General features: G+C 63.3%; 1 protein-coding gene across 1 annotated transcript in view; it reads left to right on the forward strand.

The window, feature by feature from the left end:
- Nucleotides 1-4,564: 4,564 nt before the first annotated feature.
- Nucleotides 4,565-25,759, forward strand: part of LOC132322860 (neurexin-2-like) — a gene marked incomplete at its 3' end in the record, with an annotated part of 31,123 nt that continues 9,928 nt past the window's right edge. Inside the window, 9 exon segments of the mRNA XM_059837582.1 lie at nt 4,565-6,375; nt 10,196-10,216; nt 12,191-12,220; nt 12,709-12,774; nt 14,046-14,347; nt 17,738-17,761; nt 21,090-21,251; nt 22,509-22,610; nt 22,612-22,954. Of these exon segments, the coding sequence (XP_059693565.1) occupies nt 4,641-6,375; nt 10,196-10,216; nt 12,191-12,220; nt 12,709-12,774; nt 14,046-14,347; nt 17,738-17,761; nt 21,090-21,251; nt 22,509-22,610; nt 22,612-22,954 (2,785 nt within the window).

The following is a 25,759-nucleotide window of genomic DNA, read 5'->3' on the forward strand; positions in this document are numbered from 1 at the left end:
CCCCCCCCCCCGGTATTTTGGGGTGGTTTTGGGGGGGATCAGCGTGGGAATAAACTCCGTGTCCGTGTGTCCGGCTGTGGGGTCTCCGTGGGGCCGCCGTGACCCTCCGGGGGTCTCTGGGGGGGGGGGGGGTCTCTGTGGGAAAGGACCCCCGGGGGGCTCTGGGGGGGTCTCTGTGGGAAAGGACCCCCGGGGGGCTCTGGGGGGGGTCTCTGTGGGAAAGGACCCCCGGGGGGCTCTGGGGGGGTCTCTGTGGGAAAGGACCCCCGGGGGGTCTCTGGGGGGGTCTCTGTGGGAAAGGACCCCCGGGGGGCTCTGGGGGGGTCTCTGTGGGAAAGGACCCCCGGGGGGCTCTGGGGGGGGTCTCTGTGGGAAAGGACCCCCGGGGGGGCTCTGGGGGGGTCTCTGTGGGAAAGGACCCCCGGGGGGCTCTGGGGGGGTCTCTGTGGGGTTTCTGAGGCCAGGACCCCCCCGGGGGTCTCTGGGGGTCTCTATGGGGTCGGAGCCCCCCGGGGTCTCTCTCCGTGGGGCAGCTGGGGGGGGGGGGGTCGCGGTGCCGGGTGCGGGGGGATTTGGGGTGATTTTTTGGGGGGTTTGGGGTCATTTTTTGGGGGGTTTGGGGTGATTTTTGGGGGGTTTGGGGCGATGTTTTTGGGAGGTTTGGGGCGATGTTTTTGGGGGGTTTGGGGTGATTTTTTGGGGGGGTTTGGGGTGATTTTGGGGGGGTTTGGGGTGATCTTTTGGGGGGGTTTGGAGTGATTTTTTGGGGGGTTTGGGGCGATGTTTTTGGGGGGTTTGGGGTGATTTTTTGGGGGGTTTGGGGCGATGTTTTTGGGGGGTTTGGGGTGATTTTTTGGGGGGGTTTGGGGTGATTTTTTGGGGGAGTTTGGGGCGATGTTTTTGGGGGGTTTGGGGTGATTTTTTGGGGGGGTTTGGGGCGATGTTTTTGGGGGGTTTGGGGTGATTTTTTGGAGGGTTTGGGGTGATGTTTTTGGGGGGGGTTTGGGGCGATGTTTTGGGGGGGGTTTGGGTTAATTTTTGGGGGGTTTGGGGTGATTTTTTGGGGGGGTTTGGGGCGATGTTTTTGGGGGGTTTGGGTTAATTTTTGGGGGGTTTGGGGGTGATTTTTTGGGGGGGTTTGGGGCGATGTATTTTTTTGGGGGGGGTCGGAGCGATTTTTGGTGGGGGGTGGGGTTGAGGCGAGCACGGAGCCGGTACCGGAGGTGGGGGTGGGTTTTTAGCGGGGGGGAGGGGGGCGATGCGGGGCTGGGTGTTGCGGGGAGGATATGGGGGGGGGGGGGGGGTTGCGGGCGCGCGCGCGCTCCGGAGCCGTGCGCGTGCCCGGGGGCGGGCGGGGGCTGCGGGAGCGGCGGGAGCGGCGGGGAGCGGGGGCCGCGGCCGGGACCGCCCGGGGCAGGTACCGGAATGGGGGGGGGGGGGGGGGCGGGAGAACCGGGGGGAGGGGGACACGGAGGGGACCGTGGGGGGGTTGGGGGGGTTGTGGGGGCGATGGGGGGCGCGGGGAGGGGAGGGATGAGCCGAGAGGGGGGTGCGGGTGCGGGGTGGGAGGGGAGGGTGGGGGGGTGCGGGGAGGGTTTGGGGGGGTTCGGGGTGGGGGGGGGAATGTGGGGGGGGTGGGGGAGGGGGTAGGTTGGGGGGGAGGGGGCAGGGGGGTTGCGGAGGGGGGGATACGGGGATGTGGGGGGGAGGGGGGAGGATGATGATGGTCTGGAGGGGGGGAAGGGGGGGTTTGGAATGGGGGGGGGATTTTGGGGGGGCTCAGGGGAGGGATGTGGGAGGGGGATGGGGGCGGGTGCGGGGTTGGGGGGACCGGAGGGTCTCATCCCCCTCCCCCCTCCCCATCGCCAGGCGGGGTTTGGGGGGCTCTGAGAAGGGGAAGGGGAAGGGCCGGGGCTCCCCCACCCACGGGGAGGGGCCGCATCGCCCCCTCCCCACTGGCAGGGTCTGGGGGCCGCATCCCCCCCCTCCCCCCCCCCCCGTGCGCGTCCCCCGAGCCCCCCGCGGAATTGGGGGGAGCTCATCCCGCCCCTCCCCCACTGCGGGTGGGGCTCGACCCAACCCTCCCAACCCCCCCCCAAAACCCCCCCGGCCCCCCCCCGGCCGCGGGGCCTGCGCTGCACACGCGTGTGCGCCGGGCCCGGCCCCACGGGCGGCGTCACGCGGGGCACACGCGTGTGAACCGGGGGGGGGGGGGGTCGGGGCCGTCTGGGGGTGCGGGAGGGTCTGGGGGCGCGGGGGGGGCACGCGGGGGGTCTGCGGGGTTTGGGGGCGCACGCGGGTGTGGAAGGTGTGGGTGTGTGGAATTTTGGGGTGCACACGAGCGTGCAAGGGGGTGTGTGTGCGGTTTGGGGGTGCCCAGGTGTGCAAGGGGGGGTGTGGGTGAGGTTTTTGGGGTGTACACGAGTGTGCAGGGGGTGTGTGTGTCATTTTGGGGTGCACACGAGCGTGCAGGGGGGGGTGTGAGCATTTTTGGGGTGCACACGAGTGTGCAAAGTGTGTGTGTGTGTCTGGTTTGGGCGGTGCACACGAGCGTGCAGGGGGTGTGTGTGGAATTTCGGGGTGCACACGAGTGTGCAAGGGCTGCGGTATGTGTGGTTTGGGGGTGCACACGAGCGTGCAGGGGGGGGTGTGAGCATTTTTGGGGTGCACACGAGTGTGCAAGGGCTGCGTGTGTGTGGCTTGGGGGTGCAGACCAGGGTGTGAGGGAGCTGTGCCCGGTTTTGGGGTGCACACGAGCGTGCAAGGTGTGTGGTGTGAGTAGTTTAGGGGATGCACACGGGTGTGGAATGGGCGTGTGTGTAATTTTGGGGTGCACACGGGTGTGTGTGTAATTTCGGGGTGCACACGAGCGTGCAGGGGGCTGGTGTGCGGTTTGGGGGTGCACACGAGTGTGGAATGGCTGTGTGTGGAATTTTGGGGTGCACACGAGCGTGCAGGGGGTGTGTGTGAGCAGTTTAGGGGTGCACACGGGTGTGGAATGGCTGTGTGTGAGGTTTGGGGGTGCACACGAGCGTGCAGGGTGTGTGTGTGTAATTTTGGGGTGCCCACGAGCGTGCAGGGGGTGTGTGAGCAGTTTTGGGGTGCACACGAGTGTGGAATGGGGCGTGTGTGCGGTTTGGGGGTGCACACGAGCGTGCAGGGGGGTGTGTGTGGAATTTTGGGGGTGCACACGGGTGTGGAATGGGCGCGTGTGTGAGTTTTTTGGGGGTGCCCACGAGCCTGGCCGTGTTTTGGGGTGCGCGCGTGTGCAAACCCGGGGCGCACACGCGTGTGCAAGGGGGGGGTTCAGGCCGCACTGGGGTTGTTTTGGGGGGGAGGGTCTCACGAGCCTGGGGGGGAGCACCTGAGCGTGTTCAGGGTGTGCGGGGGGGGGGGGGGGTGGGCGTGCAAGGGGGTGCACACCTGTGCGCGTGCAAGGCGGGCGCGCGTGGGGAGGGGCGTGCGCGCGCACAGGTGTGAGCTCGCGTGGCGCGTGCGAGGCGGGGCCGCTCACACCTGGCGGGGTTTGGGGGGGGGGGAGAGGGCAGGGCAAGGGCACGCGTGTGCAAGGGCGTGTCCGTCACCTGCGCGAGGCCGCGCTCACGCGGGGGGGAGGGGGTTTTAGGGGGTCCTTGAGAGGGGGGGGGCGGGGAGTTCCCGCACCCCTGGGTGCTCCCCTGCCCCTCCCTGCCCCTCCCCCCCCCCCCGGGGACATCTCCTCCCCGTGACCTTCAGGGGGACACGGGGGTGACACGGGTGGCAGCGTGCCCCTCCCCCCCACCCACAGCCCCCCTAAAGCTCCCCCGGAGGGGTCGGAGGGTCGGGGGGGGGGGGGAATCCCTCTGTAGTAGATCCCCCCATAGACCCCTCTGACCCCCTCCCCCCAGGATGTCCCATGGGTCTGGGGGCTCCTCAGATCCCTCAGATCCCCCCCAAGCCCCTCCCCGGACCCCTCCGAGGGGCCCCAGGTGTCCTCGCGCCCCCTCCCCCTTTTATCAACCATCAGCGATCGATAATTAATTAATTAATGACCCCCGGGGGGCACGGACACCCGGGGAGGGGGGCGGGGGGCTCCCAGGCCCGGGTCCCTCCCCCCGAGGGTCCCTGGGGGTCTCTGGGGGTTCCCCCCCAGCTTTGGTCCCCCCACGAGATGGGGGGTGGGGGGGTGCCAAGGTGGGGGTCGCTGTCATCCCCCCCCTTCCCCCCCCCCCACAGGTGCAGCAGTTAATGTGATTGGCTAATTATGCGCTGCATGTTAATGAGCCCCATTAGCCAACGAGGGGGGGTTATAAATAACCTGGGGGCTCATTTGCATAATGCCAAGGCCCGGGTTGCCGCGGTGACCGACCCCCCCCCTTCCCCCCCCCCCATCACGGGGTTAATTAACGTGCTGATAACGAAGGTGGGGGGGGGGAGCTGCTTGCCCATCCCCCCATACCTGGCTGTCACCCCCCCCTTCCAGAGCCCCCCCTGATTGTCTCTCCCCCCCCCCCCCAGGTGCCTCCGGACCCCCCGGCCAGGCTGACGCCGCCCGCTGGGGCCACCCATGTGGCTGTGAGAGGACGGGGGTGGCCGGGCCCCCCCAGGGCCCCCCCAGGGCCCCCCCAGACCGCCCAGGCTCCGCAGCCAGCCCAGGCACCATGACCTGTCCGGCCGCTGAGGGACACCCGGCGCCCGGGGGCCACCAAGAGACCAAAGCCCACCTGGGCTCTGTGACCCACCTGGGCGCCCAGCACGGCTCCATGGCTCCTCAAGGCTCTGAGGGCCACCAAGAGACCAAAGCCCACCTGGGCTCCGTGGCCACCAGAGGATCCGTGGCCAGCTGGACCTCTGCGGTCAGCCAGGACCACCGAGAGACTAAGGCCCACCTGGGCGCTGTCACCCACCTGGGCTCTGTCACCCACCTGGGCTTTGTGGCCGACCAGAACGTTGTGGGCAACCAGGACCACCCTGAGCCCGGTGCTGGTGGTGGCCCCGTGGTGCTCTTGGACTCCAAGATCTCCCAAGGCTCTGAGGAGCACCTGGGGACTCGGCTCAGCCAGGTCCCTGTGACCCACCTGGCGTCTGTGGCCACCCAGGACCACCTGGAGATGGAGGTGCATCAGGAATCTGTGGGCAGCCGAGGTTCTGTGGGCAACCGGGACCACCCAGAGCCCGACACCAACGTCCCCTTGGACTCCAAGGTCAACCAGGGCTCCGTGGGTCATTCAAACCTGAAGGGCCACCAGGACCCCGTCCCCTCCCAGGCCTCTGAGGACCCCCAAGAGCCCAAGGTCACCCAGGGTCCCGTGGCCAACCAAAAGACCAAGGTCAACCAAAGCCCCGCGACCCCTCCAGGGGCCAAGGTCAACGAAGACCCTGTGGTGTGTTTAGACTTGAGGGTCCACCAAGCCCCGGTGGCCACCCGAGCCCCCGAGGACCCCCGAGACCCCCTGGAGCACCCGGACAGCCAGGCCCTGGTGGCTCTTACAGACTGGAACGTCCACCAAGCCCCCGCGGCCGAGCACAGCCCTGCGGACCCCCGAGAGACCGAGGCCAAGCCCGGCCCTCCGGACCCGAGGGTCCCCCCGGACGCCGCGGCCGAGGGACGCCACCTGGGCACCCGGTGCCACCGACCCCACGTGCCCACCTGGGCCACCCCGGCCGCCCACCCGCGTGCCCAAATCCCCTCGGGCGCCCGCCTGGGGCTGGTGCTGCTGACTCTGGGCTCCCTCCTGCTGCCCTGCGCCCGGGGCTCGGCGCTGGAGTTCGGGGGCGCCCCGGGGCAGTGGGCACGCTACGGGCGGTGGGCACCGGGTGCGGGGGGCCAACTCAGCTTCCGCCTCAAGACCAACGTGACACGGGCGCTGCTGCTCTACCTGGACGACGGTGGCAACTGCGACTTCCTGGAGCTGCTGGTGGCCGAGGGGCGGCTGAGGCTGCGCTTCGCCATCGCCTGCGCCGAGCCCGCCACGCTGGAGCCGCCGGCGCCGGTCAGCGACGGCCGTTGGCACGCGGTGCTGCTGACGCGACAGGCGCGGCACGCGGCGCTGGCCGTGGACGGCGAGGCGCGGGCGGCCGCCGTGCGCTCCAAGCGGCCCGACATGGCCGTGGCCAGCGACCTGTTCGTCGGGGGGATCCCGCCCGACGTGCGGCTCTCGGCGCTGACGCTCAGCACCGTCAAGTACGAGCCGCCTTTCCGCGGGTGGGTGGCCGACCTGCGGGTGGGCGACGCGCCGGCCGCGCTGCTGGGCGCCCAGGGGGTCCGGGGTGACGGGGACGAGCGTTGCGCCCACCACCCGCCCTGCGCCCACGGCGGCCGCTGCACCCTGCGCCGTGGGGAGCCTCGCTGCGACTGCGCCGGCACCGGCCACCGCGGGCCCTTCTGCGAGGAAGGTGAGGGCGCAGCGGGTGAGGGAGGGGTGGGGTGGGGTGGGCGCAGAATCAGCTCGGGGGTCTCACGTCCTCGTGTTTCTCCATGGCTTCGTGGTGTTGGACGCCTTCATGTCTTGGGGTCATGGTGTCCTTGAGGGTTTCTCCACCTCTGCGGCACTGCACGTCCTTCTGTTGTCACCTCCTTGTGTGTCTCCGTGGAGTGTCCATCTTCATGGCTGTGTCTCTCCATGTCCCCGTGTCCTCGTGTCCTCCTTCACGGCCTTGGGTGGCTTTGTGTTTCTCCATCCCTGGTTTTGGGTGTCCTCGTGCTTCTCCGTGTCCTCTTGGCCTTGCATGTCCTTGTGTCATCGTGTCCTCCACATCCCCAGTCCTTGTGTCATCGTGTCCTCCACATGCCCAGTCCTCGTGTCATCGTGTCCTCCACACCCCCAGTCCTTGTGTCATCGTGTCCTCCACATCCCCAGTCCTCGTGTCATCGTGTCCTCCACATCCCCAGTCCTTGTGTCATCGTGTCCTCCACACCCCAGTCCTTGTGTCATCGTGTCCTCCACACCCCCAGTCCCCGTGTCATCGTGTCCTCCACACCCCCAGTCCTTGTGTCATCGTGTCCTCCACACCCCCAGTCCCCGTGTCATCGTGTCCTCCACATCCCCAGTCCCCGTGTCATCGTGTCCTCCACATCCCCAGTCCTCATGTCATCGTGTCCTCCACATCCCCAGTCCCCGTGTCATCATGTCCTCCACACCCCAGTCCTCGTGTCATGGTGTCCTCCACACCCCAGTCCTTGTGTCATCGTGCCCTCCAGATCCCCAGTCCTCGTGTCATCGTGTCCTCCACATGCCCAGTCCTTGTGTCATCGTGTCCTCCACACCCCCAGTCCTTGTGTCATCGTGTCCTCCACATCCCCAGTCCTTGTGTCATCGTGTCCTCCACATCCCCAGTCCTCGTGTCATCGTGTCCTCCACACCCCAGTCCTTGTGTCATCGTGTCCTCCACATCCCCAGTCCTCGTGTCATGGTGTCCTCCACATCCCCAGTCCTTGTGTCATCGTGTCCTCCACACCCCAGTCCTTGTGTCATCGTGTCCCCCACACCCCAGTCCTCGTGTCATCATGTCCTCCACATGCCCAGTCCCCGTGTCATCGTGTCCTCCACACCCCAGTCCTTGTGTCATCGTGTCCTCTAGACCCCCAGTCCTTGTGTCATCGTGTCCTCCACATCCCCAGTCCTTGTGTCATCGTGTCCTCCACACCCCAGTCCTCGTGTCATTGTGTCCTCCACACCCCAGTCCTTGTGTCATCGTGTCCTCCACACCCCAGTCCTTGTGTCATCGTGTCCTCCACACCCCAGTCCTCGTGTCATCGTGTCCTCCACACCCTCAGTCCTTGTGTCATCGTGTCCTCTAGACCCCCAGTCCTTGTGTCATGGTGTCCTCCACATCCCCAGTCCTCGTGTCATCGTGTCCTCCACACCCCAGTCCCTGTGTCATGGTGTCCTCCACGCCCCCACGTCCTCGTGGCCTTGGCTGCTCCTTGTCCCTCCATCACTTCCCGGTGTCCTCGTGTCATTTTGTCCTTGTGCTCCTCCGTGGCTTTGTGTCCTCGTGGTGTTTGTTGTGTGTCCTTGTGTCCTTCCTGTCCTCGTGGCACTGGACACACCCACGGTGTCTAACTGGTCGTTGTCACGGTGTCCTCGTGTCCCGGTGTCCTCGTGTCACGGTGTCCTCGTGTCACGGTGTCCTCGTGTCACGGTGCTCCCGTTTTCTTCCACCCCCGTGGGGTTCTGTGTCCTGGTGTTGTGTCCTTGAGTTGCTCCATGTCCTCCTCGTGTCACCCATCCTCGTGTCCCCTAGTGTCCTCGTGTTCTCCTGGTGTCACACGTCCCTCTGTCCTCTTGCCCTTGTGTCACCCCGTGTCCTTTCACACCACTACCCGTGGGCTTCTCCAGGTCCTCGTGTCCTCCTGGTGTCACCTATCCTCGTGTCACCCTCCTCATGTCACCCATCCTCGTGTCCCCCAGTGTCCTCATGTCCTCCTGCCATTTCTCGTGTCCTGGTGTCTCTCCTCACCCTCGTGAAGCTGCACATCCACACGTGACCCCCCCATGTCCCTCATGTCCTCTTGTCCCCTTGTCCTCACGTCCCTCCATGTCCTCTTGTCCCCCTGGCTTCCGCCTGTCCTCACACCCTCAGTGCCCACCCCCACCCCCATTTTGCACATCCCTGTGCCCTTGTGTGTCCTCGTGTGACACGGGTGAACCTGCTGGGGGTGACAGGGGGGTTTGGGGACCCCCACCCACGATGTCACCCCCTGTGTTTACCCACCTCGGTGTCCCCACACGCCCTGGTGTCCCTGCCTGTCCCCACCCCCTGGCACGCCCCTGTGTGATGGCACGCCCTGCCGTGGGGTGGGTGTCCCCACGGTGACGGTGACAGTGACAGTGACAGTGCCAGCCGGGCGTGGCCCCGGGGGTCTCTCGTGCCATCCCGCCCTCGTGCCAACGCGCCCTCGCACTCGGCACCCGGGGACAACCACCGGTGTCACCCTGGCGACAGCATCCTCCGGGCGCGTTGCCAGGGCCGGTTGCCATGGCGCCGCCGGGGCTGGGTACCCGTTGCCATGGAGACGCCCGGGCCTGTCTCCCTGGCGACGGTTGTCACGGCACTGCCGGATGCTCCCGCCACGTCCTTGAGGGGGGACAGCAAAGGGGGGGGCTGGAGGGGGCCTGTGGGGTCTGGGGTCCCCGTAGGGTGCCCTATGGGGTGAGGGGTCCTTATGGGATGCCCTATGGGGTGCTGAGTACCTGTGGGGTGCTATGGGGTGCTGTATAGGGTATAGGGGTGCTATGGGGTGCCCTATAGGGTGTGGGGTCCCTTTGGGGTGCTATGGGGTGCTCTCTAGGGTGCTCTGGGGTGTTATGGGGTGCCCTATAGGCTGCTCTGGGGTGCCCTATAAGGAGCTGGGGTGCTCTATAGGGTGCTCCGGGGTGCCTATAGGGTTCTGGGGTGCTCTGGGGTGCCCTATAGGGTGCTCTGGGGTGTTATGGGGTGCCCTATAGGCTGCTATGGGGTGCCCTATAAGGAGCTGAGGTGCTATGGGGTGCCCTAAAGGGTGCTGGGGTGCTATGCAGTGCCCTATAGGGTGCTGGATACCTTTGGGGTGCCCTATAGGATGCTTGGGGGTGCTCTGGGGTGCCCTATAGGGTGCTTAGGTGTGCCCTATAGGGTGCTGGGGTGCTCTGAGGCGCCCTATAGGATGCTTGGAGGTGCCCTATAGGGTGCTGGGATGCTCTGGGGTGCCCTATAGGGTGCTGGGGTTCTCTGGGGTGCCCTACAGGGTGCTCTGGGGTGCCCTATAGGATGCTTGGGGTGCCCTATAGGGTGCTGGGGTGCTCTGGGGTGCCCTACAGGGTGCTCTGGGGTGCCCTATAGGATGCTTGGGGTGCCCTATAGGGTGCTGGGGTGCTCTGGGGTGCCCTACAGGGTGCTCTGGGGTGCCCTATAGGATGCTTGGGGTGCCCTATAGGGTGCTGGGGTGCTCTGGGGCGCCGTGGAGGATGTGGGGCGTGCATGGGGTGTGTCAGTCCCTCCTCGGGGTGTGCAAATCCCAGCCAGGACAAAGCTCAGGGTGTGCAAATCCCACCGGGGCGTGCAAACCCCTCCCCCCAACCTCCAAATTGTGCCCCGCCCCCAAGGTCAACCCGAGGTCACGGGGTGGGGTCACCTGGGCGCGGTGGGGGAGGGGGTTGGGGACACACCTGGGGGGCGCTGGGCACTAATTGCTCTGCCCCTCCCCCCTCCGCTGCCCCTCCGGGACCCCCAGAGGAAGAACCCGCGGTGGAAGGTGAGTGGGGGAGGGGATTTGGGGGGGGGAGGAACGGAAGATTTTGGGGGAGGGGGATTTGGGGGCGTGGCCGTGCAAAGCCCCCTGTCACACCTGGGAGGGGCGGGGCCTGCCTCAGGTGTTGTGCAAGGGGCGTGCGCGGCTCCAGGCGCGCAAATCCCGGGGAAAATTGTTCGGAGGGGGAGTGGCCTGTGCGTCAGAGGGCGTGGTTTATGCAAAAAAGGTAGCGAGGGGCGGAGCTTGGCTCTCGTGCAGAGCACGTGGCTCCCATGACGCTCGCGCAGGGGGCGGAGCCAAGCGAGGGGCGGCACCCCGCAGCTCCCCGGCCATGACGTCACTCCCTTGGGGGCCCAATAGGATGGCGATATGCAAATGAAACTGGCACGGCCGAGCCAATGAAGCGTGTGTGATGGGGTGGGGGCGGAGATATGCAAATTACAGCGGCACCGGCAGCCAATGGGAGGAGGGAGCGATGAGGCTGCCGTGGATTGGCTGAGTCCAGTCCCAAGGGGCGGGGCTTGCACGAGGGCATGAAAGTGGCGGAGCGTGGTTTATCGGAGGGGGCGTGGCCAACTGAGGGGCGGGGCTTGCCCCCCACGTGCCCCGCACGAGGGTCCCGGGGTGGGGGAGGGTCCCCGCGCCAGGGGCGGCCCCGCCCCCCCGTGTCTCATCCCCTCCCCCACCCCCGGCTTTTCCCCGAAAAACCTCGGAAAAAGGGGAAAAACCCGCGGGAAGGCGGCGGGGGGGGGGAAGGGCAGGGGCGGCGCTCCCCGCGTGGCCCCGCCCCCCCCGCGCTTGTCCCCGCCCCCCGCCCCTCCCCCTCCCCGGCATCGCCCGATGCCGTCACAAGTTAAAGGAGGTTTAAGTTGTGACGGGGCCCCTCCCCCACCCGGGGCCCCTCCCCCCCACCACCCCCCCCCCCCGGGGCCGCTCGGGCCTTTCGGTCATTTTGGGTTTTTTGGTTAATTTTTAATTTTTTTAATTCTGATTTTTTTTTTTATGTTTATATTTTTTAATTAATTTCTCTTTCATTCCCATTTCCCCCTATTTTTCCCATTTTGCCGCTTTTCCTTTACTATTTCCTTTTTTCCCCCCGTTTTTCTTTTACATTTCCCGTTATTTTGGCTTTTTCACTGTTTTTCGGTTTTTTAGATTATTTTCCCTTTTTTATTAATAGTTCTTCTTGTATCATCTTTCCTTTTCTGGTGATTTCCCCTTTCTTTTGATTCCTTTCCCTTTATTATGGATTTTCTACTCTTTAAGGTATTTTCCCTTTTACAGTTATTTTCCAGTTCCATCCTTTTTCCTTTTCTTATCCTTCTCCATTGTTAATTAATATCTTTCTCCTTTTTATCATTACCTCCTTATGCAATTATTTTTCCTTTTAAAATTATTTTCCCTCTTTCAATAAATTCGAATATTTCCCCCTTTATATCAGAGTTCTTTTTTCGCCTTCATTTTCCCCCTTCCCTTTGTTGGTCTTTTTCTTCTTTATTTTCCCTCTTCGATAATTTTCCCTTTTAGAATTATTTTAATTTCCCCCCCTTTTCTTTTTTTTTCCTTTTCTCTTTTCCCTCGTGCTGCTGACTTCCCCTTTTTATCAATTTCCTCCTTTCCCTTGCTTTGACCCTTTTCACTTTTTTCCTCTTTTTCCTCCCTTTCCCCGCTTTCATCCCTTTCCCTCCTTTCCTTCCTTTTCCTTTCTTCCTTTTTTTCTACTTTTGCCTTTTTTCCCCCCATTTTCCCCCTTTCTCTCATTCCCCTCCCTTTCATTTCCTTTCATTATTTTTATTTCCTCCCCCAATTTCCCTTTTCCCTCCACTTTGCCCCGTTTCCCTCCCCCCACCCCGAGTTTTGCCACTTTTCCCGTTTTTCCCCCCAAAATTTTCCCTTTTCCCGCCACTTTTGCTTTCGTTCTCCCGCCCTTCCCCCGCCTTTCCCACGCCCCTCCCCCACCCCCTCCCCTCCCCCCAGGTCCCGCCCACCTGCGAGTCACCGGCCAAGGTAAAGACGCGCCCTCGGGCCCCTCCCCCACCCTCATCACCCTCATCATCCTCGCCCCTCCCCCACCCCCCCTCCCCCCATCCCCCCCCCATCGTGTCTGTGGCTCGTGCGACACGGGGGGAGGGGCGGCCGCCTCGCACGGGGACGGGGGGGGGGGGGGGGGAGGGGAGGGGGCGGCCCCTCGTGCAAGGGGGGGGATGGGGGGGGCTGTGACCCCTTGCACGAGGGCCGAGGGGTGGGGTCCGGACCCCTCCCCCCAGAGGAGGAGGGGCCTGGGGGTCCTTCACCCCCCACTCGATGTGGGGGGGGGGCAGGGGGTCCCTGCACGGGGTGGGGGAGGGGTCCTTGTACAAGACCGAGGGTCCCCTTGCACCAACACGGCGGGGGGAGGGTGGGGTGTGAGTGTCTCCAGCTCAGGGGACACACCTGGGCACACCTGGGCACACCTGGGCACACCTGGGCCCCGCCCTGACGCGCCCCTCCCCCAGGGCCCGCCGAGGTCGCCGAGGGGGGGCCCGGCCGCGGCGCCGGCGAGATCCAGCAAGCAGCGAAAGGTCAGTGAGGGTCAGTGGGACCCCCCACCTGGGCACACCTGGGACCCCCAAACCCCACACCTGGGCACACCTGGGACCCCCATCACAACATCCCCATGACAACGTCCCTGTGACGATGTCCCCATGGCAATGTCCCCATGATAACATCCCCATGATGATGTCCCCATGGTAATGTCCCCATGGTAATGTCCCCATCACAACGTCCCCACCATAACATCCCCATGACAATGTCCCCATGTCAGTGTCCCCATAGCAACGTCCCTGTGACAACATCCCCATGGCAATGTCCCCATGAGAATGTCCCCGTCACAATGTCTGTCCCCATCACAACCTCCCCATGATGATATCACCGTAATAATGTCCCCATGATAACGTCCCCATCACAACATCCTCTTGACCATGTCCCCATCACAACGTCCCCATGACAACGTCCCCATCACATTGTCCCCATGACAATGTCCCCATGATGACGTTCCCATCACAATGTCCCCATCACAACGTCCTCTTGACCATGTCCCCATCACAATGTTCCCTTGACAATGTCCCCATGACAATGTCCCCATCACAACATCCTCTTGACCATGTCCCCATGTGAACCTCCCCATGACAATATCCCCATGACAATGTCCCCATCACAATGTCCCCATCACAATGTCCCCATCACAATGTCCCCATGACAATGTCCCCATGACAATGTCCCCATCACAACGTGCCCTTGACCATGTCCCCATCACAATGTCCCCATGATAATGTCCCCATCACAACATCCTCTTGACCATGTCCCCATCACAATGTCCCCATGACAATGTCCCCATCACAACGTGCCCTTGACCATGTCCCCATGACAATGTCCCCGTCACAACATCCTCTTGACCATGTCCCCATGTGAACCTCCCCATGACAATGTCCCCATCACCACGTGCCCTTGACCATGTCCCCATGACAATGTCCCCATGACAATATCCCCGTGACAATGTCCCCATGACGATATCCCCATGATAATGTCTCCATCACAATGTCCCCATCACAATATCGCCATGGCAATGTCCCCATGACAATGTCCCCATCACAACGTGCCCTTGACCATGTCCCCATGACAATGTCCCATCACAATGTCCCCATCACAATATCCCCATGACAATGTCCCCATCACAACCCCCCCACCCCCTTGCGCCAGCTCCCACCAACACCCCCCTCACACACACCACACCCCCTTTCCAACCTCCCCGCCCAACGTCCCCACACCGTGTCCCCGCTGTCCCCACCGCCAGGCCGCGCCGAGTACGTGGCCACCTTCCGGGGCAGCGAGTTCTTCTGCTACGACGTGTCGCGGTCGCCGGTGCAGAGCAGCGCGGACGAGCTGGCGCTGGCGTTCCGCACGCGGCAGCGCCACGGGCTCCTGCTGCACACCGGCCGCGCCGCCGACTTCCTCAACCTGTCGCTCAAGGCCGGCGCCGTGTGGCTCGTCATCAACCTGGGCGCCGGCGCCTTCGAGGCGCTGGTGGAGCCCGTCAACGGCAAGTTCCACGACGGCGGCTGGCACCACGTGCGCGTCACGCGCAACCTGCGGCAGGTAGGGCGGGGAGGGGGCGGGAGGGGAGGGATGGGGGGGACGCTCAAGGGGTCAGCTTGGGTAGCTCCTCAACTGGGAGCACTGGGAGAGATGGGTGGCTTGGGCAGTTCCCCAACTGGGAGCACTGAGAGCCTTGGTCAGCTCCCCAACTGGGAGCACTGGGAGAGATGGGTGGCTTGGTAAGCTCCCCAGCTGGGAGCACTGGGAGCCTTGGGCAGTTCCCCAACTGGGAGCACTGGGAGAGATAGATGGCTTGGTCAGCTCCCCAACTGGGAGCACTGGGAGCCTTGGGCAGTTCCCCAACTGGGAGCACTGGGAGAGATAGGTGGCTTGGGCAGTTCCCCAACTGGGAGCACTGGGAGAGATGGGTGGCTTGGGCAGTTCCCCAACTGGGAGCACTGGGAGCCTTGGGCAGTTCCCCAACTGGGAGCACTGGGAGAGATGGGTGGCTTGGTCAGCTCCCCAACTGGGAGCACTGGGAGAGATAGGTGGCTTGGTCAGCTCCCCAACTGGGAACAGTGGGAGGCTTGATCAGCTCCCCAACTGGGAGCACTGGGAGCGATGGTTGGTTTGATCAGCTCCCCAGCTGGGAGCACTGGGAGCACTGGGAGAGATGGGTGGTGTGGTCAACTCCCCAACTGGGAGCACTGGGAGCCTTGGTCAGCTCCCCAACTGGGAGCACTCGGAGCCTCGGTCAGCTCCCCAACTGGGAGCACTGGGATTCTTAGGCAGCCCCCCAAATGGGAGCACTGGGAGCGATGGTTGGTTTGATCAGCCCCCCAACTGGGAGTACTGGGAGCCTTGATCAGCTCCTCAATCTGGAGCACTGGGATTCTTAGGCAGCTCCCCAACTGGGAGCACTGGGAGCAATGGGTGGCTTGGTCAGCTCCCCAACTGGGAGCACTGGGAGTGATGGTTGGTTTGATCAGCCCCCCAACTGGGAGCACTGGTTGTGTAGATCAGCTCCCCAAATGGGAGCACTGGGAGTGATGGTTGGTTTGATCAGCCCCCCAACTGGGAGCACTGGGAGCAATGGGTGGCTTGGTCAACTCCCCAACTGGGAGCACTGGTTGTGTAGATCAGCCCCCCAACTGGGAGCACTGGTTGTGTAGATCAGCCCCCCAACTGGGAGCACTGGTTGTGTAGATCAGCTCCCCAACTGGGAGCACTGGTTGTGTAGATCAGCTCCCCAACTGGGAGCACTGGGAGTGATGGGCATCTTGGCCAACTGCCCAACTGGGAGCACTGGTTGTCTTGGCCAACCACCCAAACAGGAAATCCAGTTACCCCGATCAGCTGCCCAACTGGGAGCACTGGGAGCACTGGGTGTCCTCATCAATCACCCAACTGGGAGCACCAATTCCTTGGCCAGCTCCCCAACTGGGAGCACTGGGTGTTGGGTTAAACTAGACAACTGGGCATACTGGGAGCAGTGGGTTCCTCAATCTGCTCCCCAACTGGGAGCACTGGTTGTGCTGGTCAACCACCCAGCTGGGGGTGATGGACACATTGGCCAACCACCCAACTGGGAGCACTGGGAGCCTCGATCCTGTCCCCAACTGGGAGCACTGGGAGCACTGGGTGTCCTCATCAATCACCCAACTGGGAGCACCAGTAGCTTGGCCAGCTCCCCAACTGGGAGCACCAGTAGCTTGGCCAGCTCCCCAACTGGGAGCACTGGGAACACTGGGAGCACTGGGTGTCTTCCTTGAGCACCCAACTGGGAGCACTGGGAGCACTGGGAGCACTGGGTGTCTTGCTCAATCACCCAACTGGGAGCACCAGTACCATGGCCAGCTCCCCAACTGGGAGCACTGGGTGTCTTCCTTGAGCACCCAACTGGGAGCACTGGGAGCACTGGGAGTCTTTATCAATCACCCAACTGGGAGCACTGGGAGCACTGGGTGTCTTTATCAATCACCCAACTGGGAGCACCAGTACCTTGGCCAGCTCCCCAACTGGGAGCACTGGGTGTCTTCCTTGAGCACCCAACTGGGAGCACTGGGAGCACTGGGTGTCTTGCTCAATCACCCAACTGGGAGCACTGGGAGCACTGGGAGCACTGGGTGTCTTTATCAATCACCCAACTGGGAGCACCAGTAGCTTGGCCAGCTCCCCAACTGGGAGCACCAGTAGCTTGGCCAGCTCCCCAACTGGGAGCACTGGGAACACTGGGAGCACTGGGTGTCTTCCTTGAGCACCCAACTGGGAGCACTGGGAGCACTGGGAGCACTGGGTGTCTTGCTCAATCACCCAACTGGGAGCACCAGTACCATGGCCAGCTCCCCAACTGGGAGCACTGGGTGTCTTCCTTGAGCACCCAACTGGGAGCACTGGGAACACTGGGAGCACTGGGTGTCTTTATCAATCACCCAACTGGGAGCACCAGTCCCATGGCCAGCTCCCCAACTGGGAGCACTGGGTGTCTTCCTTGAGCACCCAACTGGGAGCACTGGGAACACTGGGAGCACTGGGTGTCTTTATCAATCACCCAACTGGGAGCACCAGTAGCTTGGCCAGCTCCCCAACTGGGAGCACTGGGAACACTGGGAGCACTGGGTGTCTTCCTCGAGCACCCAACTGGGAGCACTGGGAGCACTGGGAGTCTTTATCAATCACCCAACTGGGAGCACCAGTACGTTGGCCAGCTCCCCAACTGGGAGCACTGGGTGTCTTCCTTGAGCACCCAACTGGGAGCACTGGGTGTCTTCCTTGAGCACCCAACTGGGAGCACTGGGAGCACTGGGAGCACTGGGTGTCTTGCTCAATCACCCAACTGGGAGCACTGGGAGCACTGGGAGCACTGGGTGTCTTGCTCAATCACCCAACTGGGAGCACTGGGAGCACTGGGTGTCTTGCTCAATCACCCAACTGGGAGCACTGGGAGCACTGGACATGCTGCTCAACCACCCCGCCGGCAGCACCGACCGCAGGATCTCTCTCTCCCCAACTGGGAGCACTGGTTCCGTGGACCCTCCCAAACTGGGAGCACTGGACACACCATTGGGGGAGGGGTCTCTGCCCAACCCCCACAGGGGGTGACCGCTGGAGTTCGGGGGTTCTCCCCCCCACCCCCCCCAGTTTTTCTGACAACTCTCTGCTTCTCTCCCCCCCTCCCCCTCCAAGGTGGGCGCCGCCCCTCCCCCACCCCACCCCCCCTCCTCGTGCCACGCCCCTCCCCCCCTGTGTGTGCGCGTGCCACTAACACGCTTCCCCCCTCCCCCCACCCCCTCGGGGCCCCCCCCCACTAACCTCCCGCCCCCCACTAATCCTGGGGGGGCCCCCCCTTTAACAAAAACAACCCAAAACCCCCCCAAAAACCCCCGCCCCCCCCATCCCCCAGCGCCCCCCAAACGTCACGTTTGTGTTTTGTCCTTCTCTCGCCGCCAGCACGCAGGGATCGGACACGCTATGGTAAACAAACTGCATTACCTGGTAGTTATCACTCTATTGTTACTCCTTGGCTTCGCCGTGGCCCCAACTCCCAACCTTTTGGGGCTGATCCGGGGGATTTTGGGCAAAAAAAAAAAAAAAATATATATTTTCATCCGCCGTCTCTGCAGGCCGAGCTTCGGCTGCGCCGCCCTCCCCGCCCCCCACCCGTCGTGGCAAAATAAACCAGAGCTGGTTAAACCCACCCCCCCTCACCCTCCTCTTCCTCCCAAATCCTTCCCGAGGGGGCGGGTGGTGCTCGATGGGGGCAGAACCCATCTGCCACCCCGGTTTTTGGGGTGAGTTTTAGCGGTTTTGGGGCAATTTTCACCCGTCTGCCGTCTTCTGGCTGAGTTACGGCTCCCCCCTGCCAAAATGAGCTGGTTTTCCCCCCAAAAAAATCCTTATCTGGGGTCAGGAGGGTGATGTTTTTTCTCAAGAGGGTTCAATCCCGCTGTTTTGGGGTGAATTGGAGGGATTTAGGGCAATTTTTCATCTTGTGGTGGAGCATCACCTCTCCCATGCCAAAAATAGCTGATTTTCCCTCAAAAAAAAAAAAAAAATTCCTTTTTGAGGTGGGGACCCCCGCCCGTTTTGGTGTGAATTAGGGAGTTTTTTGGATTTGGGGTGATTGGATAAACCCAGCACCTGCAGCTCTCCCCAGTGCCAAAACCGACTGATTTCCACCCAAAAAAGGTCGGGCCGGGCTCAGAAATTGCAGATTTTCCCCAACTCTCCCGTTTTGGGATGAATTTTAGACATTTTGGACAATTTTTTATCCCCCGCACACCATCCAGGGCATAGCTGCAGCTCCCTGGTCCCCAAACCAGCCGGTTTCACCCCAAAACCCTTTTAAGGAGTCCCAGACCCAATTTTTGGGGTGATTTTTTTGGGATTTGGAGCGATTTGATGCCAATCCCACCCCCCGAAACAGCCAAGGCTCAGATTCTCCATAAATTCCCCCAAAAAACCCGGCCTGGGTCGGGGGCAGGACGGAGACCCCCAAACGCCTCATTTTGGGGCGAATTCCCGGGATTTCGGACAATTTGCTCCCGTCCTCTCCCTCGTGGCCAAGCACGGCTCCGCAAGCCCCAAAACCCCCCAAAATTTGGGGTTCCCCCCAAATTCCACCTGTCACTCACCGAGGGGACGTGGGACCCCACCCCCCACCCCCCTCCCCGTTTTGGGGCGATTCCTTTGGGTTTTTCCCCATTTTTGCCCAAACCAGCCGCTTTCACCCCAAACCCCGCCCCAGGGGGTGTCAGCATTTAAAAAGGGGGGGATGGGTGAATTTTTTTTTTGGGGGGGGGGGGCGGGGATGTTGCCCCCTCCCCAAATCGAGGATGGAAACGGCGTTTTCAGGACAAGCTGCCGCCCCTCCCCCATCCCCGCCCCCCCCCCGCCCCCTCCCCCACCCCGCGCAGGCAGCGGGGCCGCCCCTCCCCCCCCCACCAAAAGCCCCTCCCCCCGGGCTGGGGGCGGGCCCCGCTGCCTGCGCCCCGCCCCCCGCACGCGCTCGGCCACGCCCCCTGCACGGCCTGACTAACACTGCCCCCTCCCCCACCCCCGAGACCCCCGAGCCCTCCTCAGCCTCCCCTCCCCCACCCACCCAGGGGGGCACCGGGGCCGCCCCCGCCGCAGGGGGAGGGGCTGGGGGGGCGTGAGAGGGGGAGAGGTGCGTGGGCAGGTGTGCACAGGTGTGAACAGGTGTGTACAGGTGTGTGCGGGTGTGAACATGTGTGAACAGGTGTGAACAGGTGTGGGCAGGTGTGCAAAGGTGTGCAAAGGTGTGCAAAGGTGTGAGCAGGTGTGTACAGGTGTGCAAAGGTGTGAACAAGTGTGTGTACAGGTGTGTGTGGGTGTGTACAGGTGTGTGCGGGTGTGTGCAGGTGTGAAAAGGTGTGAACAGGTGTGCAAAGGTGTGTACAGGTGTGTGTGGGTGTGTACAGGTGTGTGTGGGTGTGTACAGGTGTGTGCGGGTGTGTGCAGGTGTGAAAAGGTGTGAACAGGTGTGAACAGGTGTGCAAAGGTGTGCACAGTTGTGTGCAGGTGTGAACAGGTGTGCAAAGGTGTGCAAAGGTGTGTGCAGGTGTGTGTGCAGGTGTGTGTGCAAAGGTGTGCAAAGGTGTGTGTACAGGTGTGTGCAGGTGTGTGTGCAGGTGTGTGTACAGGCGTGTGTACAGGTGTGTGTGCAGGTGTGTGTGCAGGTGTGTGCAGGTGTGTGCAGGTGTGTGTGCAGGTGTGTACAGGTGTGTGTGCAGGTGTGTGTGCAGGTGTGTGCAGGTGTGTGTGCAGGTGTGTGTGCAGGTGTGTGCAGGTGTGTGTGCAGGTGTGTGTGCAGGTGTATGTGCAGGTGTGTGCAGGTGTGTGTGCAGGTGTGTGCAGGTGTGTGTGCAGGTGTGTGTGCAGGTGTGTGCAGGTGTGTGTGCAGGTGTGTGTGCAGGTGTATGTGCAGGTGTGTGCAGGTGTGTGTGCAGGTGTGTGTGCAGGTGTGTGTGCAGGTGTGTGCAGGTGTGTGCAGGTATCTGTACAGGTGTGCAAAGGTGTGTGTAGAGGTGTGTGTGTACAGGTGTGTGTGCAGGCATGCACAGGTGTGTACAGGTGTGTGTGCAGGCATGTGCAGGCATGCACAGGTGTGTACAGGTGTGTGTGCAGGTGTGTACAGGTGTGTGTGCAGGCATGCACAGGTGTGTACAGGTGTGTGTGCAGGCATGTGCAGGCATGCGCAGGTGTGTGCAGGTGTGTGTGCTCACACGCGTGTGCAAACGGCCGCGGGGCTGCCCCCGTCCCCTCAGGGTCCCCCCGCCCTCCTGCACGCCCCCCGCCCTGCACGCCCCCCCCATCCCCCTTTGCACGTGCTTGCACACCTGTGCACGCCCCTGGCACACCTGTGCACGCCCCTGGCACACCTGTGCACGCCCCCCGCGCGCTGCCCCCACTAACGACCGCGTTTGTGTCTGAGCTTTCTTCTGCCCCGGGACCCCCCAAAACTCGTTACTAACCCCCCTCCCCCCCCCGTGTCACCCCCCGTGTCACCCCCTGTGTCCCCCCACCATGTCACCCCCCTCATCCCCCACCCCTTCTCACCTGGGGGGGGGATCTGACCTGAGCTATGGGGGGCTTCACTCACCCTTTGTGACCCCCCAGGTGACCCCAACCCCCCTCCACCCTCACCTTCATCCCCCCATCACCCCTCCCCCTTTTGTCCCCCGTGTCCCCCGTGTCCCCCCCCCCCTCCCTCCCCTCCCCCCCGGTTTTGGGGTGCCCCGGCGGGGGTCCCGGCTGAGCGTGGCCCCTCCCTCCCGCCCAGGTGACCATCTCTGTGGACGGCATCCTGACCACCACGGGCTACACGCAGGAGGATTTCACCATGCTGGGCTCCGACGACTTCTTCTACGTGGGGGGGTCCCCCAACACCGCCGACCTGCCGGGGTCCCCCGTCAGCAACAACTTCATGGGCTGCCTCAAGGACGTGAGTCTGGGGGCTCGGGACCACCCCCACCCGCACCTGGGCACGGCTGCGGGGGGTTTGGGCTGGGGGGGGGGACAGGTGGAGGTTCCCCGACTCACCTGTGGGTGTCCTTGGGGGTTGGGGTGACATGTTAGGGACACCTGACTCACCTGTGGGTGTCTCTGGGGGGTGGGGTGACATGTTAGGGACACCTGACTCACCTGTGGGTGTCTCTGGGGGGTGGGGTGACATGGTAGGGACACCTGACTCACCTGTGGGTGTCCTTGGGGTGTGGGGTGACATGGTAGGGACACCTGACTCACCTGTGGGTGTCCCTGGGAACTCTAGGTCACATTTAGGGACCCCTGACTCACCTGTGTGTGTCCCTGGGGGCCGTGGGTCACATTTTAGGGACTCCCAGACTCACCTGTGGGTGTCCCTGGGGGCCATGGGTCACATTTAGGGACCCCTGACTCACCTGTGCGTGTCCCTGGGAACTCTAGGTCACATTTAGGGACCCCTGACTCACCTGTGTGTGTCCCTGGGAACTCTGTGTCACATTTAGGGACCCCTGACTCACCTGTGCGTGTCCCTGGGGGCCATGGGTCACATTTCGGGGACACCTGACTCACCTGTGGGTGTCCATGGGGACTCTGGGTCTCATTTTGGGGACCCCTGACTCACCTGTGCATGTCCCTGGGGACTCTGGGTCACATTTAGGGACACCTGACTCACCTGTGTGTGTCCCTGGGAACTCTGGGTCACATTTAGGGACCCCAGACTCACCTGTGTGTGTCCCAGGAGCTGCGGGTGACATTTTGGGGACATCCATGAGCCCCCAACTCACCTGTGGGTGTCCCTGGGGCCCTGGGTCTCATTTTGGGGACACCTGACTCACCTGTGGGTGTCCCTGGGGACTCTGGGTCACATTTTGGGGACACCTGACTCACCTGTGCGTGTCTCTGGGAACTCTAGGTCACATTTAGGGACCCCTGACTCACCTGTGGGCGTCTCTGGGGGCCATGGGTCTCATTTTGGGGACACCTGACTCACCTGTGCGTGTCCCTGGGAACTCTGGGTCACATTTAGGGACCCCTGACTCACCTGTGCGTGTCCCTGGAGACCCTGGCTCACATTTTGTGGCTCCCCAACTCACCTGTGCGTGTCCCCAGGGGTGTTCCAGGTGACACCTCAGGACAGCGGCACCGGGGGTCACACCAGGATGCCGAACACCCCCGAACCCCCCCCCCCAACCCCACCTGTCCCCACCCCCTCCAGGTGGTTTACAAGAACAACGACTTCAAGCTGGAGCTGTCGCGGCTGGCGCAGGAGGGGGACGCGCGGGTGACGCTGCACGGGGCGCTGCTCTTCCACTGCGACCCCCCCCCCGGCGCTGGACCCCGTCACCTTCGCCACCCCCCAGGCCCACCTGGCGCTGCCCACCTGGCCCCCCGCCCGCGCCGGCTCCGTCTCCTTCGACTTCCGCACCACGGAGCCCAACGGGGTCCTGCTCTTCGGGCAGGGACCCCCGCGCGACCCCCCCGGGGCCGCCCCCCGCGGGCCGCCCCCGCCGCCCCCCGATTTCCTGGCGCTGGAGCTGCTGGACGGACACCTGTACCTGCTGCTGGGCATGGGCGGGGCCGGGCTGCGCCTGCGCGCCAGCGCCCGCAAGGTCACGGACGGGGAGTGGTGCCACGTGGACGTGCAGCGCGACGGGCGCAAAGGTGAGGGGGGAGGGGGGGGCTCAGGTGTGCGGGTGTGCGAAGGGTGGGCAGGTGTGCAGAGGTGGGAAGGGAGGGGTGTGCGGGTGAGAAAAGGTGTGTAGGGAGGGGTGTGTGTGTGCAAAGGTGTGCGGGTGAGTGGGGAGAGGTGTGCGGGTGAGAAAAGGTGCGAAGGGAGGGAGGGGCAGGTGTGCAAAGGGTGTGCAGGTGTGCAAAGGTGTGAAGGGAGGGGTGTGCGGGTGAGAAAAGGTGTGTGGGGAGGGGAGTGCAGGTGTGCAAAGGTGTGTAGGGAGGGGTGTGTGTGTGCAAATGTGTGCGGGTGAGTGGGGAGAGGTGTGCAGGTGTGCAAATGTGTGCAGGTGTGTGGGGAGGGGTGTGCAGGTGTGCAAAGGTGTGTAGGGAGGGGTGTGTGTGTGCAAAGGTGTGCGGTGAGTGGGGAGAGGTGTGCAGGTGTGCAAAGGTGAGTGGGGAGAGGTGTTCGGGTGAGAAAAGATATGTAGGGAGGGAGGGGCAGGTGTGCAAAGGGTGTGCAGGTGTGCAAAGGTGTGAAGGGAGGGGTGTGCGGGTGTGCAAAGGTGTGTAGGGAGGGGTGTGCGGGTGTGCAAGGGTGTGCGGGTGTGCATAGGCGCGCAGGTATGTGGGGAGAGGTGTGCAGGTGTGCAAAGGTGTGAAGGGAGGGGTGTACGGGTGTGCAAAGATGTGTGGGGAGAGGTGTGCGGGTGTGTAAAGGGTGTGCAGGTGTGCAAAGGTGTGTGGGGAGGGGAGTGCAGGTGTGCAAAGGTGTGAAGGGAGGGGTGTGCGGGTGAGAAAAGGTGTGTGGGGAGGGGGGTGTGTGTGTGCAAATGTGTGCAGGTGAGTGGGGAGAGGTGTGCAGGTGTGCAAAGGTGTGTAGGGAGGGGTGTGTGTGTGCAAAGGTGTGCGGTGAGTGGGGAGAGGTGTGCAGGTGTGCAAAGGTGAGTGGGGAGAGGTGTGCGGGTGTGCAAAGGTGTGAAGGGAGGGGTGTGCGGGTGAGAAAAGATATGTAGGGAGGGTGGGCAGGTGTGCAAAGGGTGTGCAGGTGTGCAAAGGTGTGAAGGGAGGGGTGTGCGGGTGTGCAAAGGTGTGTGGGGAGGGGTGTGCGGGTGTGCAAAGGTGCGAGGGGAGGGGTGTGCGGGTGTGCAAGGGTGTGCGGGTGTGCATAGGCGCGCAGGTATGTGGGGAGAGGTGTGCGGGTGTGCAAAGGTGCAAAGGGAGGGGTGTGCGGGTGAGAAAAGATATGTAGGGAGGGAGGGGCAGGTGTGCAAAGGGTGTGCAGGTGTGCAAAGGTGTGTGGGGAGGGGTGTGCGGGTGTGCAAGGGTGTGTGGGGAGGGGTGTGCGGGTGTGCAAAGGGTGTGCAGGTGTGCAAAGGTGTGTGGGGAGGGGAGTGCAGGTGTGCAAAGGTGTGAAGGGAGGGGTGTGCGGGTGAGAAAAGGTGTGTAGGGAGGGGGGTGTGTGTGTGCAAATGTGTGCAGGTGAGTGGGGAGAGGTGTGCAGGTGTGCAAAGGTGTGTGGGGAGGGGTGTGCGGGTGTGCAAAGGTGTGCGGGTGTGCAAAGGTGTGTGGGTGTGCAAAGGTGTGCAAAGGTGTGCATAGGCGCGCAGGTATGTGGGGAGAGGTGTGCAGGTGTGCAAAGGTGTGAAGGGAGGGGTGTGCGGGTGAGAAAAGGTGTGTGGGGAGGGGAGTGCAGGTGTGCAAAGGTGTGCAGGTGTGCATAGGCGTGCAGGTATGTGGGGAGAGGTGTGCAGGTGTGCAAAGGTGCAAAGGGAGGGGTGTGCAGGTGTGCAAAGGGTGTGCAGGTGTGCAAAGGTGTGTGGGGAGGGGAGTGCAGGTGTGCAAAGGTGTGAAGAGAGGGGTGTGCGGGTGAGAAAAGGTGTGTGGGGAGGGGTGTGTGTGTGTGCAAATGTGTGCAGGTGAGTGGGGAGAGGTGTGCAGGTGTGCAAAGGTGTGTGGGGAGGGGCGTGCAGGTGTGCACGGGGTGCGCAGGTGTGAGGGTGTGAGCTCATTACCTGCTCACAGGTGTGCAGGTACGATCCCCAGGTGCGCAGGGAGGGTGCACGGAGGGTTTGGGGGTGTGTACAGGTGTGCAAGTGGGGGTACACAAAGGGACACAGGTGTGCAAGGGGGGGGGGGGGGTACAGACAGGGACACAGGTGTGCAAGGGGTTGCACAGGTGCAGTTCCCAGGTGTGTGGGGGCTGCTGGGGCCGGGTGTCCCCGTTATTCCCCCCTTTGCCATGCACCTGATGTCCCCTGACGTTCCCCCGCTGTCCCCTGATGTCCCCTCGCTGTCCCACGCTGTCCCCTCGCTGTCCCCTGATGTCCCCCCGCTGTCCCCTGATGTCCCCTCGCTGTCCCCCACTGTCCCCTCGCTGTCCCTTCACTCTCCCCCCCCACTACCCCCCGCTCTCCCCTCGGTGTCCCCTGATGTCCCCGCTTGCTGTCCCTCGCTGTCCCCCACTCCCCCTCGCTGTCCCCTGACGTCCCCACTCGGTGTCCCCTGATGTCCCCTCGCTGTCCCCCCACTCTCCCCCCACTCTCCCCCACTCCCCCCCGCTGTCCCCCGCTGTCCCCTGATGTCCCCTCGCTGTCCCCCACTCTCCCCCCACTCTCCCCCCACTCTCCCCCACTCCCCCCCGCTGTCCCCCGCTGTCCCCTGATGTCCCCTCGCTGTCCCCCACTCTCCCCTGATGTCCCCCCCACTCTCCCCCACTCCCCCTCGCTGTCCCCCACTCTCCCCCGATGTCCCCTCGCTGTTCCCCACTGTCCCCCCCACTCCCCCCGCTGTCCCCTG

The sequence above is a fragment of the Haemorhous mexicanus genome, unplaced genomic scaffold (assembly GCF_027477595.1).
Source record: "Haemorhous mexicanus isolate bHaeMex1 unplaced genomic scaffold, bHaeMex1.pri scaffold_170_ctg1, whole genome shotgun sequence".
NCBI lineage: Eukaryota > Metazoa > Chordata > Aves > Passeriformes > Fringillidae > Haemorhous > Haemorhous mexicanus.